General features: G+C 31.5%; 1 protein-coding gene and 1 long non-coding RNA gene across 2 annotated transcripts; one reads left to right on the forward strand and one right to left on the reverse strand.

Moving 5' to 3' along the window:
- Positions 1 to 11,297: 11,297 nt before the first annotated feature.
- LOC111282589 (acyl-acyl carrier protein thioesterase TE3, chloroplastic-like) lies at positions 11,298 to 14,630 on the reverse strand. The gene is made up of 5 exons (XM_022870736.2): positions 13,830 to 14,630; positions 13,431 to 13,531; positions 12,603 to 12,712; positions 11,890 to 11,985; positions 11,298 to 11,804 (listed from the first exon to the last, which is right to left on the reverse strand). The coding sequence occupies exons 1-5, from the start codon at positions 14,021 to 14,023 to the stop codon at positions 11,685 to 11,687; spliced, it is 621 nt and encodes a 206-aa protein (XP_022726471.2). The 5' UTR covers positions 14,024 to 14,630; the 3' UTR covers positions 11,298 to 11,684.
- LOC111282822 (uncharacterized) lies at positions 14,420 to 16,574 on the forward strand. Its single transcript, XR_016342173.1, has 4 exons — positions 14,420 to 14,559; positions 14,663 to 14,783; positions 15,813 to 15,856; positions 15,938 to 16,574. It is a non-coding gene; the product is annotated as an uncharacterized LOC111282822 (long non-coding RNA).
- Positions 16,575 to 27,208: the final 10,634 nt, after the last annotated feature.

Consider the following 27,208-nt stretch of genomic DNA (forward strand, 5'->3'; position numbering starts at 1 on the left):
TAATAATTTTTATTATGAACAAAATTAATTTTATCTTTAATGTAACGCAATTTCATATTATTAGCAAATAGCTTTAAATAATTTAACTTTGATATTTTAATTTTTATATAATTTAATTTTATTTATCTAATTTTAAAAGTTAACAAATTGAACATGAATAAGTCAAATGTTCGACTTGAATGATCCAAAGGTCAAACTCGAATAATCCAAATTTAAAATGACTAAAAACCAAAATAATCTATCTCTAAATTGACTAAAACTTGAAATGATCCAAACCCATATTGACCTGAATCCAAAATGATCCAAATTTGAATTGACTTGTTTTTTCTTGTCCCTAAGCAACTCGATCCGAACTCAAAAAAACTTGATTTTCTCTTGACTTGAAATAGTCCAACTCAAACCTATTCGACCTGCCCATTTGCCATCTCTAGAGCCAAGCCATTCTAACTATGCCTACTATTGACATACAACTCTAATAAGATGCCACAACTTATTAGGATCCCCTAGTTTTAGAAAATATTTTCTATTTTCCATTTGTATATTTTTTTATTAAAAATAAATGATCAATGAAATAAAAGTAATAACTAAATTTAGAAATCCTTGTTTTTGACTATTCTATAAAATAGGTAATAATATTTTTAAATTTTTAAACCTTTTAGCTCTATTTGGAACTCGTGTTTTCTAATTTCTCACATTAAATTGTTTTCCTTATCTTATAGGACATCAAGTCTAAATGGAAAAGAAAAATGAAGAACATTACTTACAACAAAACAAACTCACTTTCCATCTTTACTAAAAACAATTGTGAGAAAACACTTATTTACAGGTAGTTGTAATCTATATCTTTATATTTGTATCTCTAGAATTAAGTATTTGTATCCCTAGAATTAAAGACAAAAAATTAGGATAAACAATCCCTCAATTATAGGATCAGTTTTAGGAAGATTTAATTTCCTAGTTTACCCACTAGTTAGTTGTATATAAACCTAAGGTGCTTGTATAATTTTTTATGAGTAGTTTTCAATATACATTTAGTTTTACTCTTAGTTTTTCACATAACTTTAGTTTTTACTTTTTACACATGATATCAAAGTTTTAGGCTTTTCTTGGGAAGCAAATTTTTTCAACCTTCATTGCTGAATTCTATTTTAGGCCTTCATAGCCAAATCTTGTTAAATCTTTTAGTCTTATTTTTTTCCTTCTTTAGCCTTCATTGCCTAGAATCGTCTCTGGTTAAACTTTTATTATCAAGACTCATTTCAGTTCTAAGAAAAATAACCATGCTAAAGATAGCATAATTTACTAATACTACCTGATTTGAGAAGTGACAACTGGTAAAACCATTGGAGTATTACAGAAGTCTTAAAAACAAAGAAAATTAGATAAAAAAGAGATTGTGAAACTAAGAAACCTATTTGAAACTTTCGAAAAGCCTACTGGGGTATGTTATTTGTGTAAAGTCTCTAGTTCAAGTAAGGCTTCTAGTTCCATTGATTAAATTCTTGGTTAAACCTATTATGAGTTCTTAAGACATTGACTCAAAATCGATAGACCATATGACACATTTCTCATAAAAGTTTAGTACATATATCTTGTGTCCTAGTAATAAAAAAATTATTGTTGCAATTGGTTCACTTACTACAATGGCAGGATTAGGAGATGTACAAATTAATTTCTTGTTTGTTCTTAAAATTGTTTTTCATGTTCTTAGATTGTTTACTAATCTTATATCTATACAAAAACTTACCAGAGATATGAATTGCAAAGTAACTTTTTATCTCTCTTATTATGAATTTTAAGACTAGAGTTCAGGGAAGAGAATTGGACTTGCTAAGGAAAAAGATGGACTATACTATCTTGAGACATCAAACAACACAAGTAATATCAAGAATAGTTTACCTTTGTCATTTTTTTTTGAAAAATCTCCCAATAAAGATAAAATATGTCTTTATCATTTTCATCCTGGACATTCTTCTTTTGAAACTTTGAAAAACATGTTTCCTTTTTTGTTCAAAGGATTAAATGCTAAAAATTTTCATTGTGATGTTTTTAAACTTGCAAAGCTTAGATGTGTGTCTTTTTCAGTTAGCAATAAAAAAAGTTTTACTCCTTTTTACTTGATTCATAGTGACGTATAAGGTCTTTCTATAATTCTTAATATTTCTGATGTAAGGTGATTTATTTTTTTCATAGATGATTGTACTAGGGTCTCTTTGATATTTTTACTTAAATCTAAATCAAATGTGAATGGTATGTTTTTAAGCTTCCAAAACATGATCCAAAATCAATTTGGAGTGAAAATCAAGAGATTTAGGTTTAATTATGTAATAGACTATTTCAATCAAAGTTTGTCTACCTATTTTCAAAAGGAGAAGATTCTTCATGAGTCATCTTGTGTTAATACTCCATAGTAGAATGGAGTGACAATGAGGAAAAATAATTATTTACTGGCCATAACCTGAGCTTTACTTTTTCAAGCAAATATACCCAAATCCTATTGGGGGGAAATTGTTCTCACTACCACACATATTATAAATATGTTACCTTCAAGGATTTTGGGATTTAAAACTACTATGAAACTACTTTTACAATTCTATCTCAACTTTAATATCACAAACAACCTCACACCTAAGATATTTAGTTGTACATCATTTGTTCATATTCACAGTCATAATAGGGAAAATTAGATCCTAGAGCAATTAAATGAACTTTTATGTGATATTCATCAACTCAGAAAAGGGTATAAGTGCTATCATCTTCTTACCAAAAAATTTTATATGTCTATAGGTGTCACTTTTGAACAAAGTAAACCATCTTTTACTCAACCTTATCTTCACAGAGAAACTTCATTCATGGAAGATAAAGATAAAAACTTCTTTTTGCTTGATTTACTTTTTCAAGAAAGCATACCCAAATCTTACTAAGAGGAAGCTATTCTTACTACCACACATATTACAAATAGGTTACCTTCAAAGGTTTTGGGATTTAAAACTCATATAAAACTACTCTCACAATTCTATCCCAACTTTAATACCACAAACAACCTCATACCTAAGATATTTGGTAGTACATCATTTGTTCATGTTCACAATCACAATAGGGGGAATTGGATCCTAGAGCAATTAAGTGCATTTTATGAGATATTCATCAACTCAAAAAGGGTATAAGTGCTATTATCCTTCTAGCAAAAAAATTTATGTGTTTATAAATGTCACTTTTGAAGAAAGTAAACCATATTTTACTCAACATTATCTTCTATGAGAGATTTCATTCATGGAATATAAGGATAAAGACTTTTTTTTGCTTGATTTGTCCTTCTCTTCAACATTTTTACCCATTAATCTCTCTGAGTCAAAACTTATTTCTTTTGAGTCCAAGTCAAATACTAAATTTAAGTTTGAATCCATTCCAAACGTAGAAGATGCGACAAAGGATAATATTGTTCATGATTATATGAAGAAATTACAAGTGTACTCAAGAAGGAAAGTTCTAGATCCTAAACCAATGTAAGTCCAAGAACTTGATCCTAACTCTAAAAATGAGGTAACTATAATTTTTTACTCTATTTCTCAAAATGAGCATGAATCTCCTAAAACTATAACTAGTGATTATAATATACCTATTGCCATTAAGAAAGAAACTAAAAAATGTACTAAGCATCCACTATACCCAATCTCTAATTTTATGTCATTTGAAAATTTTTCATCATCCCACAAAAATTTTCTTGTAAGCCTAAACACTATTTTTGTTCCAACTACATTAGCTGAGACATTATCCAGTGAGAAATAGAGGCAAGCCATGAAAATAGAAATAGGGACCTTAGAAAAAATTAGACATGAAAACTAGTAGAGTTGCCTAAAAGAAAAAATCTATTAAGGTGTAAATGAGTTTTTACTATAAAATACAAGATGGATGATACTGTTAAAAGATATAAAGTAAGGTTGATGGCTAAGGGCTACACTCAAACTTATAAAGTGGATTATCAAGAAATATTTTCTCCAGTTGTTAAGATGAATATAGTTAGGATTTTTCTATCATCGGTAACAAATTACAATTGGAAACTTTGATAATTTGATATAAAGAATGCTTTTGTACATGGTGATTTGGAATAAAAAATATATATGAAGGTTTCACTGGGATTTGAAGGTCATCTAGAAGCAAACAAAGTACGTAAACTGAAAAAGGCTTTATATGCCCTTTAATAGTTTCCTAGGGCTTAGTTTGAAAAATTTGCCAAAGTGATGCTAGCAATGGGATATAAGTAAAGTCAAGGAAATCACAAATTATTTATCAAGCACTTTAATTCAGAGAGAGTCATAGTTCTATTAGTGTATGTTGATGATATAATTGTAACTAGAGATGATGAAAAAAAGAAAAAATATCTAAAATAGTATTTGGCTAGAGAATTTGAGATAAAAGAGCTAAAGAGATTAAAGCATTTTCTAGGAATTCAAGTACCTCACTCACGGCATGGTATTTTCATCTCACAACAAAAATATAGGATAGATCTTCTAAAAAAATTTGGGAAGCTCGCATATAAACCTACAAATATCCCTATAGATCCTAATCATAAACTTAGAGAAACTAATGAAAATGCTACTATAGATAGAGAGATGTACCAAAGATTAGTTGAAAGACTTATTTATCTCTCACATGCTAGATGTCATGAGCTAACCTTTTATAAGGCCATGACCAGGTATATGTTGTCATGAGCCACCCTTGTATAAGGTCATGATCAGGTAAAGGTACCAAGGGTGATGATAGATCTCATGTGCTAGAAAAAAGTATCCCCATTTCAATCATTGTAATGGTTCTTGGTAGCATAGCTATAAAATCGCATTTGCTCTTTAGAAGAGATTAGCAGTCGATATATTGTTAGACTGCCTCACTAGCTAAGGTTAGTGCTAAACCACACATATAGGGCTACCCCTTTGGCCTCAATAATTATGGGAAAACTCGATGTACTATTCTCAATATCAATAAAATATATATTTTTTATATACGAAAATGCTGAGGGTCACTTTAGTGTGCTCCCATTGTGCTTTGATTTATCATTGTGTATGCTTAAGATTAATTTGTGGCTTGTTGGTTGTTTGTTCAGATATCGAACTATCTTAGTTGACTTATGTAGAAGCGTTCATTCAAGTGCCACACAGTCTATTACTTCATTGAGAGAAAGCTTAGCCCATGATACGTGGTATCAAAGCACAGTTGAGAAGTGCTAGAGAATTGATAAAATAGCTACGAGTGGTGGATTTAATGACCAATAGAGGATTGAGGAGCTTAAGGCTACAGTGGTTGTCCTAAAAGCTCATGTGGTAACTCATCATCTACTGAGAAAGATTAAGACAACCCAACGAAAGTTGTCTGATACTCTACATAGCTTGGGTGAGGAGATTAGAGATACTTTGAATGTCCTCCAAAGAGAGTTTGAGGAATTTAAGGTCCCAATGAGTGTTCTACAAATGGTTGTGACCAGGTTAAGTTTTAGCTTGATGGAAAAAGAGAAAAGGGCCAAGGTTCTAGAGCCTCAATGTTATGAGGGGGCAAGAGATGCCAAAGAGCTTAAAAACTTCTTGTTTGATATAGAACAATACTTTTGAGTTGTACACATAAAATCAGATGAGGATAAGGTTACAATGGCTTCAATGTACCTTGTTAGGGATGCCAAGCTTTGGTGGCATTCAAAGTTTATAAATGATGAATGCCCTATTAGAACTTGGACGGATCTGAAGCAAGACCTGAAGAACCAATTTTCCCTAAAAATGTGGAGTATATGGCTCGAATGAAGCTTCAAGAATTGATACAAACAAGAATGGTACAAGAGTTTATGAGAAGCTTTTCTATCTTGATGTTGGATATTAGAGACATGTCTGAAAAGGATAAGATATTATATTTCTTTGAGGGCCTCAAACCTTGGGCCAAGACAGAATTACAAAGATAAAAGGTGCAAGATATGGCCACGGCCATAGTTGCTATCGAATGTTTTCATGATTATAATGATGGCCTTTTCAAAATGAAAGGATCCTCCATCATGTGGCAATAACTCTAACTTTAGAAGTAGAGAAAAGATGGCCAGAGTGGATTGACCTTTTAGTGAAGGATCAGATAGGAGGCCTTTTGGTCGAGAAAACACCCAATCCAAGGTAAACAATGCATCAAATTTCAAGCCAAAGCAACCGTTAGCTTACTTCTTATGCCAGAGACTACATCAGGTGGTCGAATACTCATATAGAGGTACCTTTAATGCTCTGAGAGCTTCATTTCAAAAGCCTATGAAAGCACCCGAGATAGTAAAAAAAGTTAAAGATGAGCTAGTCGAGATGGGCTCAATATAGTTCTTTAGTGCCTTTCATACCCAACTAAACATGATAAAGAAAGAAACTAGGAAAGGTCTAATATATGTGGACCTGGTACTTAATAAAAAGATCACAAAGGTCATGGTAGACACGAGTGCAACCGATACCTTCAACACATTAGAAAAAGTAAAAAGGTGTGGTCTCAAAGTTAATAAAGACTGTAGGCAAATAAAAGCGGTTAATTCACCAGCCTTTGTAATAAGTGAAAGCTTCAAAAGTGTGATGACCAAGTTAGAGCCATAGGAAGGAAATGTAGACTTCACCATTTCTCTCATGGATGACTTTGATGCTGTTTTAGGATTAGACTTCATGCTATTGGCTCAGATAATCCCAATCCTCATTGCTAGTTGTCTATTATTCTTAGGGGAATGCTGTGTATTATGCCGATCATGATCTTTTCTAAGAGTGAGAAGAAAATTATTTTAGTATTATAATTAAAAAAAAGGTAAAGAGAGAAGAGCCCTTTTATGTGGCCATGTTGATTTACAAAAAGAGGATTGAGTCAAAATCAATACACGATGGGTGATAAAGGTATTGAAAGAGTTTGAAAATGTGATACTGGAGTAATTGCCCAAGGTTTTACCTTCTCAAAGATTGGTAGACCATGAGATTGAGCTTCTTTCGAGAGTTAAACCATTAGCTAAAGCCCTATATCACATGGCCCATCAAAGTTGACTGAATTGAGAAAACAATTAGATGAGCTTTTACAAGCTGGATTTATTAGACCATCGAAAGTACTATTTGGAGCACCTATGTTATTTCAAAAAAAGCATGATAGGAGTTTACGGTTGTGTGTAGACTATAGGGCCCTGAACAAAGTCACTGTGAGAAATAAATATCCTATTCCATTTATTGTGGATTTATTTGATAAACTGAGCCAGGCCAAGTACTTCTTCAAATTGGAATTAAGATTTGGCTATCATCAGGTCAGAGTTGTTGAAGGAAATGAGCCAAAAACCACTTGTGTAACACGGTATGGTGCATTTGAATTTCTTGTTATGCCTTTTGGATTGACTAATGTCCCTGTCATGTTTTGTACCTCGACGAATCAGGTATTTTATGATTATCTTAACAAGTTTGTGATCATTTATTTAGATGACAAAGTGGTTTATAGTTCTACCTTGGAAGAGCATTAAGAGCACCTGGGTCTTATGTTTTAAAGACAATAAAACCACCAGCTATATGTTACAAGGGAGAAATGTGCATTTGCTCAAACATAAATTCACTTCTTAAGCCATATTGTTGAACAAAGCTACATTAAAATGGACATGAAAAAAGTTAGAGCTATCAAAGAGTGGGCAACACCAAAGCATGTTAGTGAACTTCATTCATTTTTTGGATTGACCAATTATTATAGGAGATTTATGGAAATGTACTCTCACAAAATTATTGCTCTCATGGAACTATTGAAAAAAGAGCATAAATGGTGTTGAACAAGTGAATGTCAAGAAGTTTTTATGGGATTAAAGGAAGTTGTGATGAAGGGCCCTCTCTTAGCTCTCCCCGACATTAAGAAGCCTTTTGAAGTTCAAACAAATGCATATGATTTTGCTATTAGGGGATACTTTTATAAGAATGGCACTCAATAGCATTAGAAAGTAAAAAGTTGAGTGAAATTGAAAGGAGATATACTGTTCAAAAGAAAAAACTCCTGGTAGTAATTTATTATCTGAGAGCATGTTGGCATTACTTGTTGGGTTCACAATTCATTGTGAAGACAAATAATACAACGATTAGTCATTTTTTTACTAAGCAGAGGCTCACAGCTAAGCAAGCTAGATGGCAAAAATTTTTAGTTGAATTTGAATTTTGTTTTGAGCACATAGCCAGAAGAACCAATTAAGTGGCGATGTATTGAATAGATGAGCAAAGTTGGCTACCCTTAGGAGAATTGTCCCAATAGTGGCTAGTCAAGTCACAATAAATGTCCGTAAACTAATTGAAAATAATCTGAAGAAAGACTTACATGTCAGTGCCATCCTGAAGCTAGTAGAAGAAAAAAAGTCCAAGTATTTTTTGGCAAAAAAATAAGATCTTATTGATAAAGGGTCCTCTAGTGTTTATGCAGAAAATAAGAGGTCTGAGACATATGCTAATGAAAGAATGCCATGATGCATTATGGGTAGGTCACCCTAGTTGGCAACGTACTTTGGCTTTACTAAAACAAGGCTATTATTAGCCTTATATGTGGCAAGACATGATGGACAATATGAAGACTTACCTCATTTGCCAATAGGATAAAGTTGAAAAGAAGAAACCGATAGGCATGCTTGAACCACTACTTGTGCCCATAAGACCTTGGGAAAGTATCTCCTTTGACTTTATATCAGGCCTTCCTAAAGTTGGTGATCTTAGGTCTATCCTAGTGGTGATTGATCATTTCTTGAAATATGCCACGTTTATTCCCGCTCAAAAGTATTGCATTGCAGAAAACACAGCCCGACTAATGTTTAAACATGTAATCAAGTACTAGGGCCTTCTTCAAAACATTGTCAATGATAAGGATCTAACGTTCATTGGGTCATTCTAGAGAGAACTTTTCAAGATCTTGGGATCCTAACTCAACATCTCTTTAACTTATCACCCGTAAACTGATGCTCAAACCAAATGATTTAATGGGTTGTTGAAGGAGTACTTAAAATACTTTATTCAAGCTAATCAGAAGAATTAGCCTTCATTGTTAGATATAGCTTAGCTTTGTTTTAATTCCAACAAGTGTTCTTCCATAAACAAGAGTCCATTTGAAGTGGTCACTAGATGTCCCTTAAATTGTATGAAGGGAAGAATCCGTAAGCCTTCAACTTTAGCAAAGAATAGAGACAAAATACAAAAATTATGCAAGCATACTTGGAGAAAGCATCGAAAAACATAAAGAAATGGGCAAATAAGAGTCGATGGGTGTAGCAATTCAAAGTTGGTAATCTTGTTCTTGTCAAACTAGTGCCCAAACAAACTAGGTTCCTAAGAAAGTGAGGTCATAGGTTGTGCATAAATATGAGGGTCCAGTGAAGATCCTTTCCAAAATAAGGAATGCCTCTTACAAAATCGACATGCCAAAATGGATGAAGGTGAATCTAATGTTCGTGTGAGCAACTTAAAGCCTTTTCATATAGATCCCACATATACAAATTATAATGAATTAACCAAGCTAGCCATTTTGATGAAACCATTATCAAAATGTCAAGTTAAAGAGATTTTAGCTAATAGAGTATTCAAAGTATCTCGAAGAATAGTTCATGAAATTTATGAAGTGGAAAGGCTTAGGACTAGAAGAAATCAGTTGGGAAAAAGATCAAGGCCTTTAAGCATTCAAGCAGAAGATTTAAGAATTCCAAGTAACAAGTCGACGAAGGCATCGATAGGATAGGTTGAGGAAGATGTCATAAGCCAATCTTGTATAGGGCCATGACCGGGCATAGGTTGTCATAAGCCACCCTTGTATAGGGCCATGACCAAGTAAAGGTACCAAGGGGGAAGATAAATCTCATGTGCTAAGAAAAAGTGTCTCCATTTCAAACATTGTAATGTTTCTTGATAGCATAGCTATAAAATCTCATTTGCTCTTTAGAATAGATAAATAGTTGACGTATTGTTAGGCTACCTCACTAGCTAAGTTATGTGATAAGCCACCCATCTAGGGCTACCCATTTAGCCCCAACAATAATGAGAAAACTCGATGTACTATTCTTGATATTAATAAAATATATATATTTTTTATATACGGGAATGCTGGTGGTCACCTTGGTGTGCTCCCATTGTGTCTCAATATATCCTTGTGTATGCTTGAGATTAACTTGTGGCTTATTGGTTATCTGTTCAGATATCAAACTATCCTTGCCTAACTTGTTTGGAAGTGTCCATTTAAGGGCCACACGGTCTATTACTTCATTGAAAAAAAGCTTAGCACGTGACACTAGACCTGATATAGCATATGCTGTGAGTGTGATAAGTCAATTTATGCATAGTCCTAAAAAAATGCATCTACAGGCTATCTACCGTGTATTACACTATTTGAAGGCTAATCCTGGGAAAGGTATTTTATTCAAAAAAAATTCAGAGCTAATTCTAGATGCATATATAGATGCTGATTATGTAGGTTCAGCAACTGATAAAAGATCTACCTTAAGTTACTACATTTTTCTAAATGGTAATCTTGTGACTTGGAGGAGTAAAAAACAGAATGTGGTGGCAATATCAAGTGTTAAAGCAGAGTTTAGAGCAGTGGTTCAAGGAATTTGTGAACTATTATAGTTAAAGATTATCCTAGAAGACTTGAAGATCAAGTGAGATAGACCAATAAGACTCTACTTTGATAGCAAGTTTGCAATAAGCATTGCATACAATCCTATGCAACATGACAGAACAAAACATATTGAAATAGACCGACATTTAATAAAAAAAAAACTAGATAGTGAGTTGATTTGTACATCATATGTATCAACTAAGGGTCAACTTGCAGATGTATTAACTAAAAGTTTCAACAGTGCAACATTTCAAGAAATTATTTCCAAGCTGAAATGGAAAATACCTATTCACCAACTTGAGGGAAAATGTGGGAAAACATTTATTTACAACTAGTTGTAATCTCGTAATCTGTATATTTATATTTATATATCTAGAATTAAGTATTTGTATCCCTAAAATAAAGGATAAAAAATTAAGATAGACAATCCATCAATTATAGGATTAGTTTTAAGAAGATTTAATTTTTTAGTTTACCCACTAGTTAATTGTATATAAACCTAAAGTACTTGTATAATACTTTATGAGCAATTTTTCAATATACATTCAATTTTACTCTTAGTTATTCACAGTTTTATTTCTTAGTTTTTCCACGACAATATCATCAAACCTAAAATATGGATGAGCATTCATTGACTAATATTCTATGCTATTAAGCTCAACATTCAATTAAGTTTGTTGGCATACATATCTCAAAAGAAGTCGCATAATGTTAGTTTCATATATGTCACAAAGAAACATGATTGCAGGAATGCAGTATAGCTTGAGTGTTTGTTCAAGAAATACAATCATGCTTACAAGCACACATTTTTACCTTTTACAATACACTTGGCATTTATCCTTTAATATTTGTAAAAGAATGGTACATGCATTAGGCATAACACTTTGAGCTCAACAAGCATGACTTATGTTCCATAACTTTGGTTTTTCCCTTTTTTTTTTTTAAAGTTTTTTTAAGGGTATCAAACAACAAAAGTTGGAAAAGAAATAACTACTTCAATTGGTCTCTAATAAAAAATCACATCTGCTTCATTCATTGCCCAAATGGGATAATCTCTCACGTATCATTCATGCAGCAACAACTCAATTAGGCTCCTCACGGCGAAGGAATTGAACAAATTTTGATCTGAACTCTGGAGGTATACGAACAGGATGATAATTTTTGTCAAGCCAAACTGCTGTGGCCTTTGCCTCCAAAATAGGCTGCACAACACATCATCAGATTACTAAGCAAAACACCAAATCCTTGACTTGAAGTAGAAGAATAGCAGGTTTGATGATGACAAACCTCTTCATTTGGCAGCTTAAAGATGAAATGCTCAAAGTACATGCGAGCAGCTGAGGAGTCCGAAATCCTCACCTTCACAACAAACTTGTCTCCACTCTGTTATCCAGAAAGCAGATGAGAAGTAGACATAAGTAAGAACATTAAAGAGCCCAGCTCACAAGGATGAAAGCTAATCGTGCTATAAAAAGTTGCAACTGACATGCTGAACTGGCACTAGCTAGCAATTCTAATAAATTTTGCCAAGTTCAATTCATGAATGATGCAAACATAATCTGCATATACCAACTTCCCCAAATTCAAATCCAACTTTAGAGCTGTATTTTCAAGTATTTATTTTCTAAGCTCTTGGATAAAAATCATTTAACACCTCTGAAAAAGCAATTCTCACATATCCTAACATTGCATTTAGTAAAATGTATAGAAGAGTCTTAAGTAAATTGTATAGAAGACTTTTAAGGTTGAACTATTTAATTTCTATAGCTGTTGGAATAGAATTTAAATGGATTCTTCCTGCAAATTAACCCCAAGCTAACATACCAACTGCTTCAGACTTAGAAGTATTCTCATGCTCTACCTTTGACTTCTGAACTAAAGAAATTAAGAAATAACAAAGCAGCTCCTCAGCTAGCAAGATGTTTCATCTCTTTTCACATAAGTAGATAAATAAACAGGTAAGTGATTTAGTAATTACAAATATAAAGAAAGTGGCATACTCTTAAAGGTCCAAGAAATTTGAGCGACAACTCTGACAGTGCTAATGAATCACTAGTGCGGGCAACTCCATCACAGCTGACACCAATATTTTCCAGTAATTCATGACGACCTAATTATTCACACAAGAGTAATTAGTCTAAATCAACAAACTGTGAATACAAAGCAATCAGATTACAATGAACATGCAAGAGCTTGATCAAGTGCCAAGATAAACTTCAAGAAAAAGCACTATTTCAGAACCTCTATCATTCACTTCACCTGTGACTACCAACAGCACAATTCCAGTGACATGAAGTCATTTCCTTTAGTATTAGACATGAAAGAGAACAAACCATTCAAAATAAAACCTCTATCATGGCAATCCTAAACTCTATTCATGGACCTCCACCTTTAGAAATCCTTGCATTTCAGAAGGTATTTGTTACACAAAGAACTTGGATGTAAATTATAGAGAACACACTTTGTACTTCAGAAAGTAAATCAGTTAATGCTCAAATGAATGCTTTAACAAAGCCAGTGCTGAAAGGCTTTGAAATTTGAATTGCAAAGTCTGCCCTCTGTAAGCTATACATGCCTTGCAAACAATGAGATCAAAAGGCTGAAGTGTTGACGCATTCAACCAAGTAATAGTCAGTAATAGAACTAAATAAACCAGAAATTACTAAATTTCTATGGTTATGTTTAAATTCTAGCCCAAAAAAAAAAAAAAAATCGCATCAGTGGTCAAGGGCTTGAGGCACCTTCAATTCAGGTATAAGATTAAATTAAGCAATGATACACACTTGAAAATAAAATAAAATAAAAGAACCAAACCATAAAAGACTCACCATGTTGGCAATAACTTGCATAAACAGCATTGTTAACAACACCATACCGGTCCAGTTCGTAATCACGGACTTTGAGCTCAACCTCATGGAATGCACTCATTCTGCAATTTGGACAACAAAAAAAACTATTTCACTTCTTCCTTCTAACAAACTACCATCTCCCAATTTTAAAAATGAACTCATTTTGACAATAAATTGACTCCTTCAAATCTAAAAAAAGGGGCAGTTTTCATTAAAAGTTGTATCAATGTGCTAATTACTATTCTGGGTCATATGATCCCTACCAATTACACAATATCCATTAGTTTTTGAAAATTATATTACTTTAAAGCTTATCGATTTTATTCTAGTTAAGGAAAATTAACCAAAAACAAATTAATAAAGCTGGAATTAAAGTACCCTTTACCGCCTTTGAGATCAATAAATGCTTCGGCAGTGAAGCTCCTTGCAGTGGAGAGCAACGGGACACGCGGCGGCACCAACGGCGGAGAAATTGGAAAAGATGAAGATGGACGGCGAAGATACAGAAAAGTTGCATTGGGACGTGAGGCGGGAAAGGCAACATGCGCCGGGAAAATCGAAGCCTGGAGCATCTGTCTGGATCTTGTTGCAGAGGTTGCCGGTGAAATAATGGAGAATTTAGAGGACTTCAGAATTTATGGGCGATATTGCCCACGCACGTTGCTTAACTAATACTAACCTTCTGCCAAATCTACATTACCCTATATAAAAAGGTCCTTAAAGGATTGACTTTTGGCACTCTTTGTTTTGTCACTGACCACTTAAAAGTTCTTCGCTTAAAACCTAAATGACAGACTTAAGTATAACTGAAATTGGCCATTTCTTAACTTTTTTTTTTTTTTTTTCTCAAAACGGCTTCCTTTTTACTTCAAAAATATCATCTCTTACATTTTTTTTCCCTTGTTGATTCCTTTGCCTTTATTTTCCTTTACTTTTCCTTTGATCACCTTCTCAACTCCTCCACTTCTGACGCTGATTAGTCTCTTCTTATAGATCGCACTTACAAGCTCGATTCCCTTTTCCCTCGTGCTACCAATCACTTCGTTCCAAAACATGCTTTGCATCTAACTCCATGTCCTGAGTCCTCACACCTGATCTCATCATCAAGGTAAAACCTTAATTTTTTGATTAATGATTGTAATTGTGTTATTTCTTTCTTTCCTTTCGATCTTTTTGGTGGTTAGGTGGGTTTTTTTTTTTTTTTTTGCAAGTATTTCCAATGCTAGATTCGTAGAGTCTTTGCTACGCCCTGCAACGTGTTCGATGTTTAACAAGTGTGCCATGGATCCTTTATGCTATGTGAATATTGACCTCACCATTGTTATACCCAAGGTTAATAATTTCGTTGTCTCCACCATGATGCATGTTTGTGTTTTTCTTTTAGATTGATTTGTGTTTTTTGTTTAATTATTGTTGCATATTTGGTTTTTGTACGGGGAATAGAACTATTGAAGAAAATGCTACGTATTTGCTACTTGAATTATTATGAAATTATCAATTTGATACTTAAAAAAATATATATATAATTAAGTACTTGAAAAAGTTCATCGGTTTGTACATTTCACTGACTCTACATCTAGCTCTTCCTACAGTTTGATGTAGATTATCATTACAAGTTAATTTGGCATTTTGGCTTTTTTTTTTGTGTAGGACAACCTGAGCTCAGATGGAATAAATATTAATGGTTATTATGATGCACACCATAATGTATAAGGACTAGTATTACATATTTACTAATTTGAATGAATTTTTATAAGCTAACATATGGGGATTTAACTATTTTGATTTTAACACTGATATTTTAAACTGTAGTAATTGCAGGTACCATTAAATTTGGTAAAGCCACCTCATGATGGTTGTTATATTAATCAGCTAAGTATTTAGGGTCTAGTAATAATTAGTTACAAAGAAAGGTGATAAAAGCTTACCTAATCAAACAGCCTCCCAACCCAAACGAAATCATATACCTGAATTGATTTGAGAAGTAAACACCCTGAACTTGGTCTTATCTGAATCCAGACAACCTAGCTCAGTTGTTCAAATTTTGATCCAGCATGATGCCAAATTGGCTAAAACAGGCAATGATCTAACTTGATTGACCCAAATGATGCACCTAACCTGAACTATCAATCATCAAGGCTTCTTATAAGCAGTTATAGTTCTATTATAGTTTGGGTTGCATTTTATGTAGGTAGGGGCAATTGAACTCTATAGCACCCAGCCATGACAGTTTTTTTGACATTAAACAATGCTTGCATTAATTGGTATGAAGTTTTGTATTGCCATCTTTTTGTTGATAAATTTGGTTTTATGAAAATGATTATAATGCTAAAATTTTCTTTATTGTGGTTTCTCATGTAGGGACAATTGGATTATCAGCCTTCAGCAAGTTTCAATTATGCTTTGTAGGTAGTTCGAAAAACATTTGTCAGATAATATTTTTAAGCTGGCATTTCTTAATACATGTTTGTATTTCCTTATTGCAGGATGAGCCCCAAATGAGATCATCATAATTGCAAGGTGGTGTTTCAAGACATCCATGACGAAGAGACATAATTATGATGCCTAAAATTGCCTCTTGAGACAGTTAACAACAAAGTCAAGGCTATATATAATAAGAGGAAAAGTGAATCCAAGAAACAGTTTATTGCTCTGTTATTCACATCAGCTAAAATATAGGCAACTTTTGTCTTTGCTAATTCTGATATGCCCTTGCTAAAAAGGTTTGGAAAAAATAAAGCACGACTTGCATTTTAATGCATTGCTTTTAATAGCAATGACAAAATGAATTGAGGTCGATCCTCTATCACTTCTTTTTGGTGGGTCTTTTAATTTCAAGGCTAAACATCTCTGTCGAAAGCCTCTCACAATTAGTTGAAGCAGATCAAATGCCAATGACCACAAGATATAAGCTCTTTATTGTATTCTTTGATTCATTACTATTGATTCAAACCAATAATTTATATGTAAAAAGATGATGGAGTTTTACAGGATTATCTGATCGATGTCCCTAATTCAGTTGGTGATGGCTTTTCTTTTAGTGGAGGTACATTAATTTTTCAATATAATTTCCCCCTTAAACTATAATGCATTAGTCATGATTGAATGAAAATATGTGTTTGTTTTGGATAGGAAAATATTTAGATGAGCCAAATCCATCTGATTAATGGTTTAAGTAAAAAAAATTAGTGAGTAATACATACCTGCAATTTGCCTGGGTTTTAGCTCCTAGACCATGCCTTAAAGTTTTTTACTTTTTATTTTAATTTTATTTGGTAGGTGAAAGCTTATCCAATTGTGACACTGGTAAGAAAGCTGAAGATTAAATTTTTGTCTTTCAAGCCTCAAGTGATGTTTTTAGGTAAGGTAAATACCTTTTTTTTTTTTTTTTTTGTTATAAGCGTTATCTTCAAAAAATTATTATTACTTCTAAATTTTGTTTTGTGATTAATTTTGATAAGTTTAATATTGTTTTCCTTTTAGTGAGTTTAATGAAAAGCATCAATGTTGGAGCTTAATTTGGCTTGATATTTGATGGCTACTTACTTGCCTTGGCATAAACTTGATTTATATGTACTGCGGTAGGATTTAGAGGGATTTGATTTAGGCTGAAATAGTGTTGGAAGTGAGATGTTAGACCAAAAGCGGCAAATATCTTGGTTTCGTAGTTAGATTTCCTTATGTTTCACTTCCAAACTCCAAGGTCCCAAATGATTCTCACCTGGGTTAAGTATGATCCCTTCTACAATTCCCGAAAAAGCATAATAGTTGCAATTTTCATTTTTCACTTTTTTCGTTAAAAATCAAGTTGGGCATCTCTTAAATTCCTTTTAATTGTAATTTTACATATGGGTTTTCCTTGTTGGTTTCCCAACTTTAAAATTCAGTACTGTATCTCTTGAAGTTTTATTGTTCTCTGTGAAAGTCTTAGTTTTGTTTATGTTAGAGGAATGATCAATAAGCTTCTAATTCAATAGAATACTAAAAATTATTGTAATAAACTATGTGAAGCTGGGTTTCACGCACTAATTAAATAAAAAAAAAAAAATCTTGCTCTCAATTTTTGCTAGGAGACTAAATATGAAAAATGAAAAAAAAATTTAAGTACTAAAATTTGAATTTAATATATGTTTGATGTTATTTTTTAAAGATAGATTTATAGAGCAATTAAGTTAAGATCCGTTCAATATATACCATAATCAAATTTTTTGTACTAACCAACAACTTTTGTTTAAAAAAAAAACCATTTAGATTTATTAAAATAATTTATATTTGGTACATTATTAATGTCTAAGTGTTATATATTATCAGTAAGTCATATAATGATATTTTATAAAAAATTAATTTTAAATATATTTTTAGGATTAACTGTATTTGCTTTTTAAGATTTTAAAATTTTAAAATTAAATATTTTATGAGGTATCATTATGCAATTTATTGATAATATATAATATTTATATATTGATAATATATCAAATATAAACTTATTAAAATAGATATAAATTAATAGTTTATATAAACTTATTAAAATAGATATAAATTAATAGTTTGTGGTTTATTAAAAGCTAATATCAATTATCATAAGTGTAATAAAAAAATCAATAAAGTACTAAAGTAATCTTAAAATTTTTTAACTTTTATCTTTGAAGTTGTTTTCTCTTGCTTTTGCTCTTCTATCATTGTTCTCATTGGTCAACCGAATGGCATAAGGATTGGATCCTACATAATTGATGTCACAATAATCATAACCAACTGGAGCAAGTTTAGCCCTTGTGCATAGTAGCCAATTTAGTAAGGGAAAAGGAGATCTTTTTCTCTCCCCTTGTTGGCTTGGCAAAGGGTTGATCTAGCTCTGATTGGTCGTTGTGGCATCAATTCAACTAGATTTGCTCTCAACGTGTCAATTGGCCTTTGGTTGAGGAAAAAAGGGGATACAAAAGAAAAAAATAGGAAAAAAAAAAAAAGAAAAAGAATGGCATTTTATTTTGATGATAAAATATTTAATTAAATTTGAAATATATAAATTAACTCATTACATCAAATAATATTTATTTTACAAGAAATAACTCACCATTTGTTATTTTACATTCTAATACACCTTTTTTTTTTTTTTTTAAAGATAAGGTGCAAATTTTCAATTCTATTTATGTGAGATTCAAATTCATACTTTTAATTTTGAAGTGTTTGGTTAAGATCAAATATTCACCATGGGGAAATGAGTTTTTGGCTATATTTTTTATATGTTCAGCAACATTTATAAATGCATTGGATGGTTAATGATGTTTGAAAAAAAATTCCATTAACTGTGTTGGTTATTTTAGTGTCGAGAAATTTAATGGCATCGTTTGAAAAACACTATCAATATTAGTGACATTTCAATTAAATTTAACAGTACTTATAAAACACCTCCAGATGTAGTTTTAGGCAAAGGTATTCACACAAAATTTAATGACATTTGTGAACAAAAAATATCTCTAAGTTAAAAAATTTAGAGATGTCTGTAAACAAAAATGTCGTTAACTTAATAAATTTAGTGATTTTTTTAATATAAATGTAGCTAAATTAATATCTATAGCAGTATGTTACTTGGAAAACATCATGAATATTTCACTTTTAATTTTTATTTTTGAATATAACTAAAAAGTAATATTTGAAAAAATTATTTTTTTCAATATTTACTACTATAATTATATTAAACATCAAAACATGTTATTGAAACATATGTAACTTAAATCAAATTCATTAACTGCATATTATAAAACATGAACTTAAAAATCAGAATTTATAAGGAAAAAATAGAAAATTACATGATGAAATAAATAGAGAAACCATGAACAATAAATAAAAAAACCATGAACTTGAAATAAAATTTTTATATTGTTTTTGTTATTTCATCATGGTATTTTTAATAAATAAAATGCCAAATCATAACATTTTTCAAAATTAAATGTATGATGGTAAATTTACTCCAAAATTAGAAATTTGATTGGAAATTTGCAGCTCTCAAACTACCTTGTTATTGTTAATTCGATCAATTTGTACGCATCAAATGAGGTGAGAGAAAGAAAGGTTTTTCTTGATGAAGTAGCAATATTGAAAGCAAATAAAAATGAGCTCTAGTGTTATGCGGGAGACTCTATGTAGTTTCGAATGATGATAAATGATATGGCACTTTTGAAGCGAAACACCTACAATGAGTAGACTAGATAGATTCCTTTTGTCTTCAAATCGGATGGTTACATTTTCATCAATTAATCAATGGAGGCTGGACAACACAATCTCGGACCATGTTGCCATCTACTTATGCATTGATGTTTTTGATTACGGGCCTAAACCATTCAAAATTTTTAATCATTGGCTTTATAACAGTGATTTCAAAAGCCTTGTTGAGGAAATATGGAAAAGCTATAGGGTGAATGGATATGCTGGATTTTAGCTTCATCAAAAGATGAAATTACTAAAAATGGACATCAGATCATGGGATGGGTACGTGAAATGTGGTATGGTTATTTCTATTGATTCTCTTACTAAAATGATTAATGTATCGTAGGAGAAACATGAAGAAAATCCTTTGGATGTTTATAATGATTACATCATCACCTCAAAAAAGAAAGAATTATGGCACCTCTTAAGCATAAAAGAAAAGTAAAAGAAAAGACTTAGAGACATAAAGTAAGGTTGAAATGGATTCAGGAAAGAAATAAGAACACCAAGTTCTTTCACTGTATTGCAAACAGTAGATAGTGTAACAAATTATTGAGTCATATCACTTACAGTGGCAAGCAACTTAAGAATCCAAAGAAGGTTAATAGGTAATCCAACGATACTTTGAAGATCATTTTAGGAAAGTTTCCAGCCTTTTTCTGATTTTCTCAAACATTGTGACCAATAAATTGTCTATTTTTCAAGTACAACAATCGGAAATGCCTTTCGTTGAGGATGAAGTTTGGGTGATAATTGAAAATTATGGTGATGATAAAGCCTTTGGCCTTTACGGGTTCAATTTCAACTTCATCAAAAAGATGTGGAGTGCACTCAAGCCTAATTTTCTAAAATTTATACATGATTTTTGTATGACTAGCAAGATTCCTAAAAGGATCAATTGTTCTTTCTTTGCTCTTTTTGTTAAGAAACAATGCATTGAATCACTCAATGACTTCCACCCGATATCCCTTATTGAAGGTGTCTACAAGTTCCTGATAAATATCTTGGCTAACAGATTAAAAAAGGCGATGGACTCTTTAATTCACCAAACTTAATCAACCTTTGTGCAAGGTCGTTACATTATGGATAGCTTTTTTATAACTAATGAGGTTATTGATTGCATGAAAAACTCGTTTAATGGTGGCCTTATTTTTAAGTTGGATTTCAAGAAAGCTTTTGATGATGTGGATTTGGATCATCTTATTTCAATTATAAGGCTTATGGGTTTTGGTTAAAATGGATTTCATGGATATGGAGCTATATTTATATTGCATCTATCTAAATTCTGATTAATGACTCTCTTTCAAATCTTATCAAGTTAAAAAAAATAAATAAAGTGATCCTTTATCTCCTTTTTTGTTCAGTATTGCAGATAAAAGCCTAAGCTTACTTCTATGAAGGTTGTCTAGCTAAATCTATTTAACAAAATCAAAATTGGAAAAAGGGACTTATAGATTTCTCACTTGCAGTTTGCAGATGACATTATTATTTTCTGTGAAGCAAAAGTTGATCAAGTGGTGCTGATTAAAAGAATTATCCGATGTCTTTAGCTCTTCTATGGTCGAAAGTAAATTTTACTAAAAACTTTGTTTGATATTATAGTGGATCAAGAAACCATTAAACGTTAGGCAACAATATACAATGTAAGGCTGACTCCTTCCCTTCTAAATATTGAGGCTTACCACTGGGCACTAACCTAAGGTAGATCTCAACTTGGTAGTCTGTGATTGACACCTTCAAGCGAAGACTCGACCAATGGAAAAGCAAGCTTTTATCAACTAGAGGCAAAGTTGCACTCGTGAAATCTGTCCTTACTAACCTTTCAATTTACTACATGTCTTTATTTAAAATATTAGTGTTTGTGCACTGAGCCAATTAGTTAGCATAAAGACATACATCTAAGTTGCACTAATTAGTATGCTTTAGAAATTAAAAGGTTTTCCTTCATCAATAACTATAAAGATAAAGATTTATCAAAGTGCTAATTAGGTGAAGCCTATTGAACATAATGGCCTTGCAAAGGAATTGTAAAAAGTTAAAATTATGAGATCCTTATGAATCAAAGTCATGTACCTAAATTGTTTCTTGTCAATATATTATTTAGGCAAAACATCAACAATGCTTAAAGACTAGTACAGATTAAGCCTCTTTACTTTTGAAATAAGTAATCGATCTCATAGGTTAAAGTATGGAGATACTTAAGAATAATATGTGGGTCTTTGTTATGGAACAAGTTCACTAAACATTTGCACAATGAGAACTCCATTTGATATCTCACTCAAGCGTTTATGGAAATATTCTCATTTGCTAGTCATGTAACTAGTCCTTATAATTGAGACACCATGTCATCTTGTATGTGAATCATCTTACTTTCATTTTAACTCTACAAGTAAAGGCACCTGATGCCTAAAAATGGTGTTTTAGGTTATGATTTGAAGCATATGAAGGTAGATGAGTGGTTAAGAAAAGATTCATCATCCCAAGTGATATAAGTGGACATATCACATTTGTTTTTTTAGCTTTAGTTGACTTAAAAGTCTTCAACCAATGCACAATGATGAATTTAGATGAAACAGTTTTATGCTAAATTCATGCATGTTAATTAGAAGCTGTAAAAACTAATATGAGAGGTCTTGTGAGTAGACACTACACCATGCTCATAGCTTTCCAGGACATAAAGTGGAAAGATTGAATTACATTGATAGATTGAACACTGAAAGGTTAAGTCAAGACTTTCTTGACTCTCAAATATTTTGGTAGTCATGATGCATTGCTAGCCACTCATTATCTACTGATATACATTGATCATTCTTGATCAATTTGATATTATATTCATTGAAATATATTTTAAGTCTAATGGATCACATACATAAGATGACATTGTCGAATTAATATGGGATTAATCAATTAAGTTAAACTTAATTGAAAGAAACAAAAATAGAGGAATTAACCTTACAAGGATTAAATTATAAGGGTTGTAAAAGTTACCTCCTTAAGCGTAAAAGTAAAAGTTGAAGAGAAGGTATAAGTAGAACTCTTTCAAGCTCTAGCTGCACACCTTAAGACACTTGAAAAGAGTCTATTGCAATTGTGAATTATGAAAACACAAGTCCCATAGCCATTATAGGTTCAACTAAACTAGGGTTTTATTTGGGGAAATGGTGACTTCTGTTGTTGTGCAATAAAACTATTTTTTTCTTCTTCAATCTTGTGTCCTTAAGGCATATAGCCAAGATAAGATCGGTTTCAATCTGAAACACCTACTAACACGGGTTTAGAACCATTTATTGTGAAGATTTAGCAATTGTTGTTATGTGGATTATTGGTAAAAGCCAAACACTTGGGTTGCTTGCGTCTTGATTGCTTTTCGATTTTCAAACACAACCAAGGGCTATTTTAACTCTTGATTAAGATATATTAAGTTGAGATATGATTTAAAATAGATCCGTGTTATAAAGTTTTAAAATTACATACTGATAACTGTATAAAATAAAATTATTTTTAATGTTTAAATGTGTTAATTTTGCTTAGTTCTTAGTAAAATAAGGTTTTCTCTATTCTTAATTTGCTTAATTTGCTATTTTTGTAGGAAATTTTTAAGAGAAGATTGAATCTTGGAGATTCTTGATCAATTGATGATTCTTGACACATTTGAATAAATCTTGAAAGGTTCTTAATATGTTATTGTTAATTCTTAATGTTCTTTAAAATCTTGAAATTAGAGTGATGAATTAACGCAAGACTAGCATTGACGACCCTATGCAAGTGAAGAATTGTTCAATACGTTTAGAATTCAAAAAATTAATGCAAAAATTTCTTAAGGAAAGCTTGGCCATTAGAAAGGTTATAATTGTCATTTTAAGTTGAATGCATGTCCATGATAGCTTATATAGTACGAAATACATAGTATTTTTAATGGATGACATGGTAACAAGTCTTTTCTCATTGCTTAAAATGGATGACTTAGAGGCTTATGTGGCATGATGACTTTGCAATTTTGCATATACTTGGAAAAGTTCAAACAGTCTTTGGTTTTCCTAGTTCAATAAGGTTTTCCCATATTGACTTGGAATTCCTACCTTGATTAGGAAATACATTTTGTTATCCTACTTAGGGGTGATTTTTCTAATATGAATAGGAAATCCTAGTTTGAATTGGTATTCATATCAAATGTAGGATTTACATGAAGATAAAATACTCTTTTAAGAGGATGCGGCATAGTAGAAGAAGAATACTACTTAAAGTTTTATTTTCTTGAGGAAATCTTACTCCAACTCCAAAAAGTTTTCAAGAAGCATAAAACCTACTCCAAATTGAAGATTTGTTTTTAGAAGGTTACCGAGGGTTCAAAAATAATCACAACATATTATTTTTTTCTTGAAAAGCCCTAGCCACATACTATTCTTCAATTTTAAGAAATTTAAAGTTCAAGAAGAGTTCAAGAAAAATAATCAGCTGAAATTTTCTAAACTTTCAAGCTACTAAAAGATTAAACTGTACAAGACTCTTTGCTGAAAAGAAGGTTACAAGCAGCTCAAAGTAGGAACTTTGAAAGCTATTTAGAAGAATTTAAGAAAGAATCAAACTTTTACTTTTCTTGAAGAGTAGCCAAACCTTCATTCTTCAACTCAAAAGAAAACAAGTCATAAGATTTTATTGAAGTTAGCAAGAATGAAGACAAGTCAGATTGGTACAATAAAGATTCAAAGCAAAAAGAATCTTTTATTCAAGATACCAAGCAAGATAGAACCACACTATTTCAAAAGGCCAATATTAAGTTAGCCAAACCTCTTTAGGATTTCTTTGTATTCTTGTTCTATAAATAGCTAGGTTTATAAATAGGAAAAAGTATTTTCATGACAGCCCATCCTCTCTAGTTACTTAGCTTTTCTTTATTGTTCTTGCTTTAGTTTATGGTTGGGGTGACAAACCAACCTTGGTTTTTTAGAGTTTTCTTTTTAAGTTTTCTTTTATCTTTTCAAGTTCTTAAATGTTCTTTACTTTGATTTTAGTTTATTCAAGTTTGATTTTATGTTTCAAGTTAGTTTAAGTTTTCATTTTGTTCAATTTCAATTCAATGTTACTTTAATCGTATTATTACTTTCTTTTCACTTTAAATTACATTTTCTATTGAAGTTACCATTGATTCATACAATTTATGCTCTTTAAGTTTTGTTAATACTTTAATTTTCTATATACATTGGCTAAGTTAATTCGATTGCATGCTATTAAGTTAAGTTAATTTGATTCTAAGTTAACTTGTTGTTCTTAAGTTTAATTCCTGTTAATTTGATTAGATTACATGTGATTAGGGTTAAATGGTTTTTTGTTGTTTATTCAAGCTTAATTATTGCATGTAAAAGTTGTTTAATTGAAAATTATTAGTAATTGCATGTTCTTAAGGTTAATTGGTATTCAATTATGTTTTTTACAGATTTAAGTTTAAGTTAAGTTGATTCTGTTATTGCATGCTAGTGAAGTTTACTTTGCATTTGGTTCTGGTTAATTTAAGTTAGTTACATTTTGTTTCGAGTTTAATCTATATCTTTGCATGTTTATTTGTTTAATAAAACTGTTGTTTCAATTATTTTATGTTAAATGCAGTTTAAGCTTGTTTAATTTAGTTTATTGTATAAGTTAATTTTTTGTTCTGATTAGATAGGTAGTTTAATTTAGTTCTTGCATATTAGTCTCGATTGGTTTGAATATAATTAGGGTGCTATAATTTTAGGTACTTATTATTAACTCTATTTACAATCTCCGTGGGAACAAACTTTACTCATTACTCTATTACTTGTTACGAACCATGCACTTGAGTGTACAATCAAGTTTTTGGTGCCATTGCCAAAAATTGGTGTAGTTATGCTAATATCAATACTAAGCATCCCTAAATGTAGTTTTGACCATTTTTATTTTTCTATTTTTTTAATGCAAGATAGTATGGCATATCCTGGGTAGCTGTAGCTACAAACCATTTGAAATTATGCCATACCTTAGGCAGTTGACATCCAATCGAGCATTAAGAGGCTTAAAATTGTAGTTGACAACTTTAAGATTGATCTAGACATTATCTTAATGATCATGAAGTCAGTCTAATTTTGAGGTTTGCCCAATAAAGATCCAAATGCTCATATTATCAATTTTTTAGAGATTTATGATACATTCAGATATAATAGTGTTATTGATGATGCCATCCGCCTTTCATTTTTTTCATTCTCACTTCAAGACAAAGCAAAATATTGGTTGCTGTCACTTTTTCCAAATTCTATTGCCATATGAGATGAATTAGTTCACAAGTTCTTAATAAAGTTTTTCCCAATAGCTAAAATGATGAAGAAAAGGAATGACATCATATCTTTTAGGCAACATGACTCTGAGTTTCTTTATGAAGCAAGGGAAAGTTATAAAAACTTACTCCGAAGATGTCTTCACCATAGGCTACCAATGTGGTTTTAATTACACACTTTTTATAGTAGTTTGGTTGACTCTACTAGAACCATTGTCAATGTTGCAGCAAGAGGAGCTATAATGGGAAGTCTATTGAGAAAGCATATGAACTATTAGAAGTCCACTTGCATGCTTATGAAAATGCTCGGTTATTCAAAGAAAAAATGAAAAGGTGGCATGATAAGCAAATTTTTTATAGGACATTTGTTCGCAGTCAAGATGTTTTACTTTTTAATTCTCGATTAAAGCTTTTTCTTGGAAAGCTTAAGTTGAGATGGTCAGGTCCATTTATGGTGACTAAAGTTTTTCCCTATGGCACTATTGAGGTCATGGATGAGATTAGGATGTTACTTTTCTAGGTAAATAGGCATAGGTTGAAGCATTATTTTTTAGGAAAGGTTGGAGGTGTAGTTAATGAGATTCATTTGATTGATTTTTCTTGAGCTTGATTTGCATAGTTGAGCTATTGACTTTAACTAAAGCATTTCTTGGGAGACAACCTAAGTTTTACTTTTAATGTTATTTCTTGTTACTTATTGTGTAGTTTTTATTCATATTTTATGTTTTGGTCATTTGCTTATTTTGTAGTTTTGCTTGGGTTTCCTTGTACATATTGATATTTGTTCTTTTTGTTTATGTTTTCTTTTGTTTTGCAGGTGGAATAAAAGCTTAAAGCTAGAAGCATATGGTTCGACTATACTTGCACTTTACACTCGGTCACCATGCTTCTAAGATGATAAGAGAGTTCTCTTGTTCCTTTTATGTGCTTTATTTCTTTTTGCTTACACATTGAGGATAATATTTTCTTTAAGTTTAGAGATATGGGAAAATTGCTCAAATTTTTACAGAACTTTTTGAATTTTTCTTGAGTTTTACCTTGAAATTAAGCTTCACTTGTTGTAGCTTGAATCATTAGTATACTTTCTTTGATTAGTTCTTTATGAAGACAATGATAGGTAGAGATTGGTAATGAATATAGCTTTAGGAAAAGATAGAATATTGTGTGAAATATGAGATGATACTTAGGTTTAGTGACTTTTTGAGTATGAGTTTTCATTTATGAGTTTATACTTTGATCAATGAATTATATTTTTTTATCTAATGAT

The sequence above is a fragment of the Durio zibethinus genome, chromosome 5 (assembly GCF_047325235.1).
Source record: "Durio zibethinus cultivar Kanyao isolate XHJ-2024 chromosome 5, ASM4732523v1, whole genome shotgun sequence".
NCBI lineage: Eukaryota > Viridiplantae > Streptophyta > Magnoliopsida > Malvales > Malvaceae > Durio > Durio zibethinus.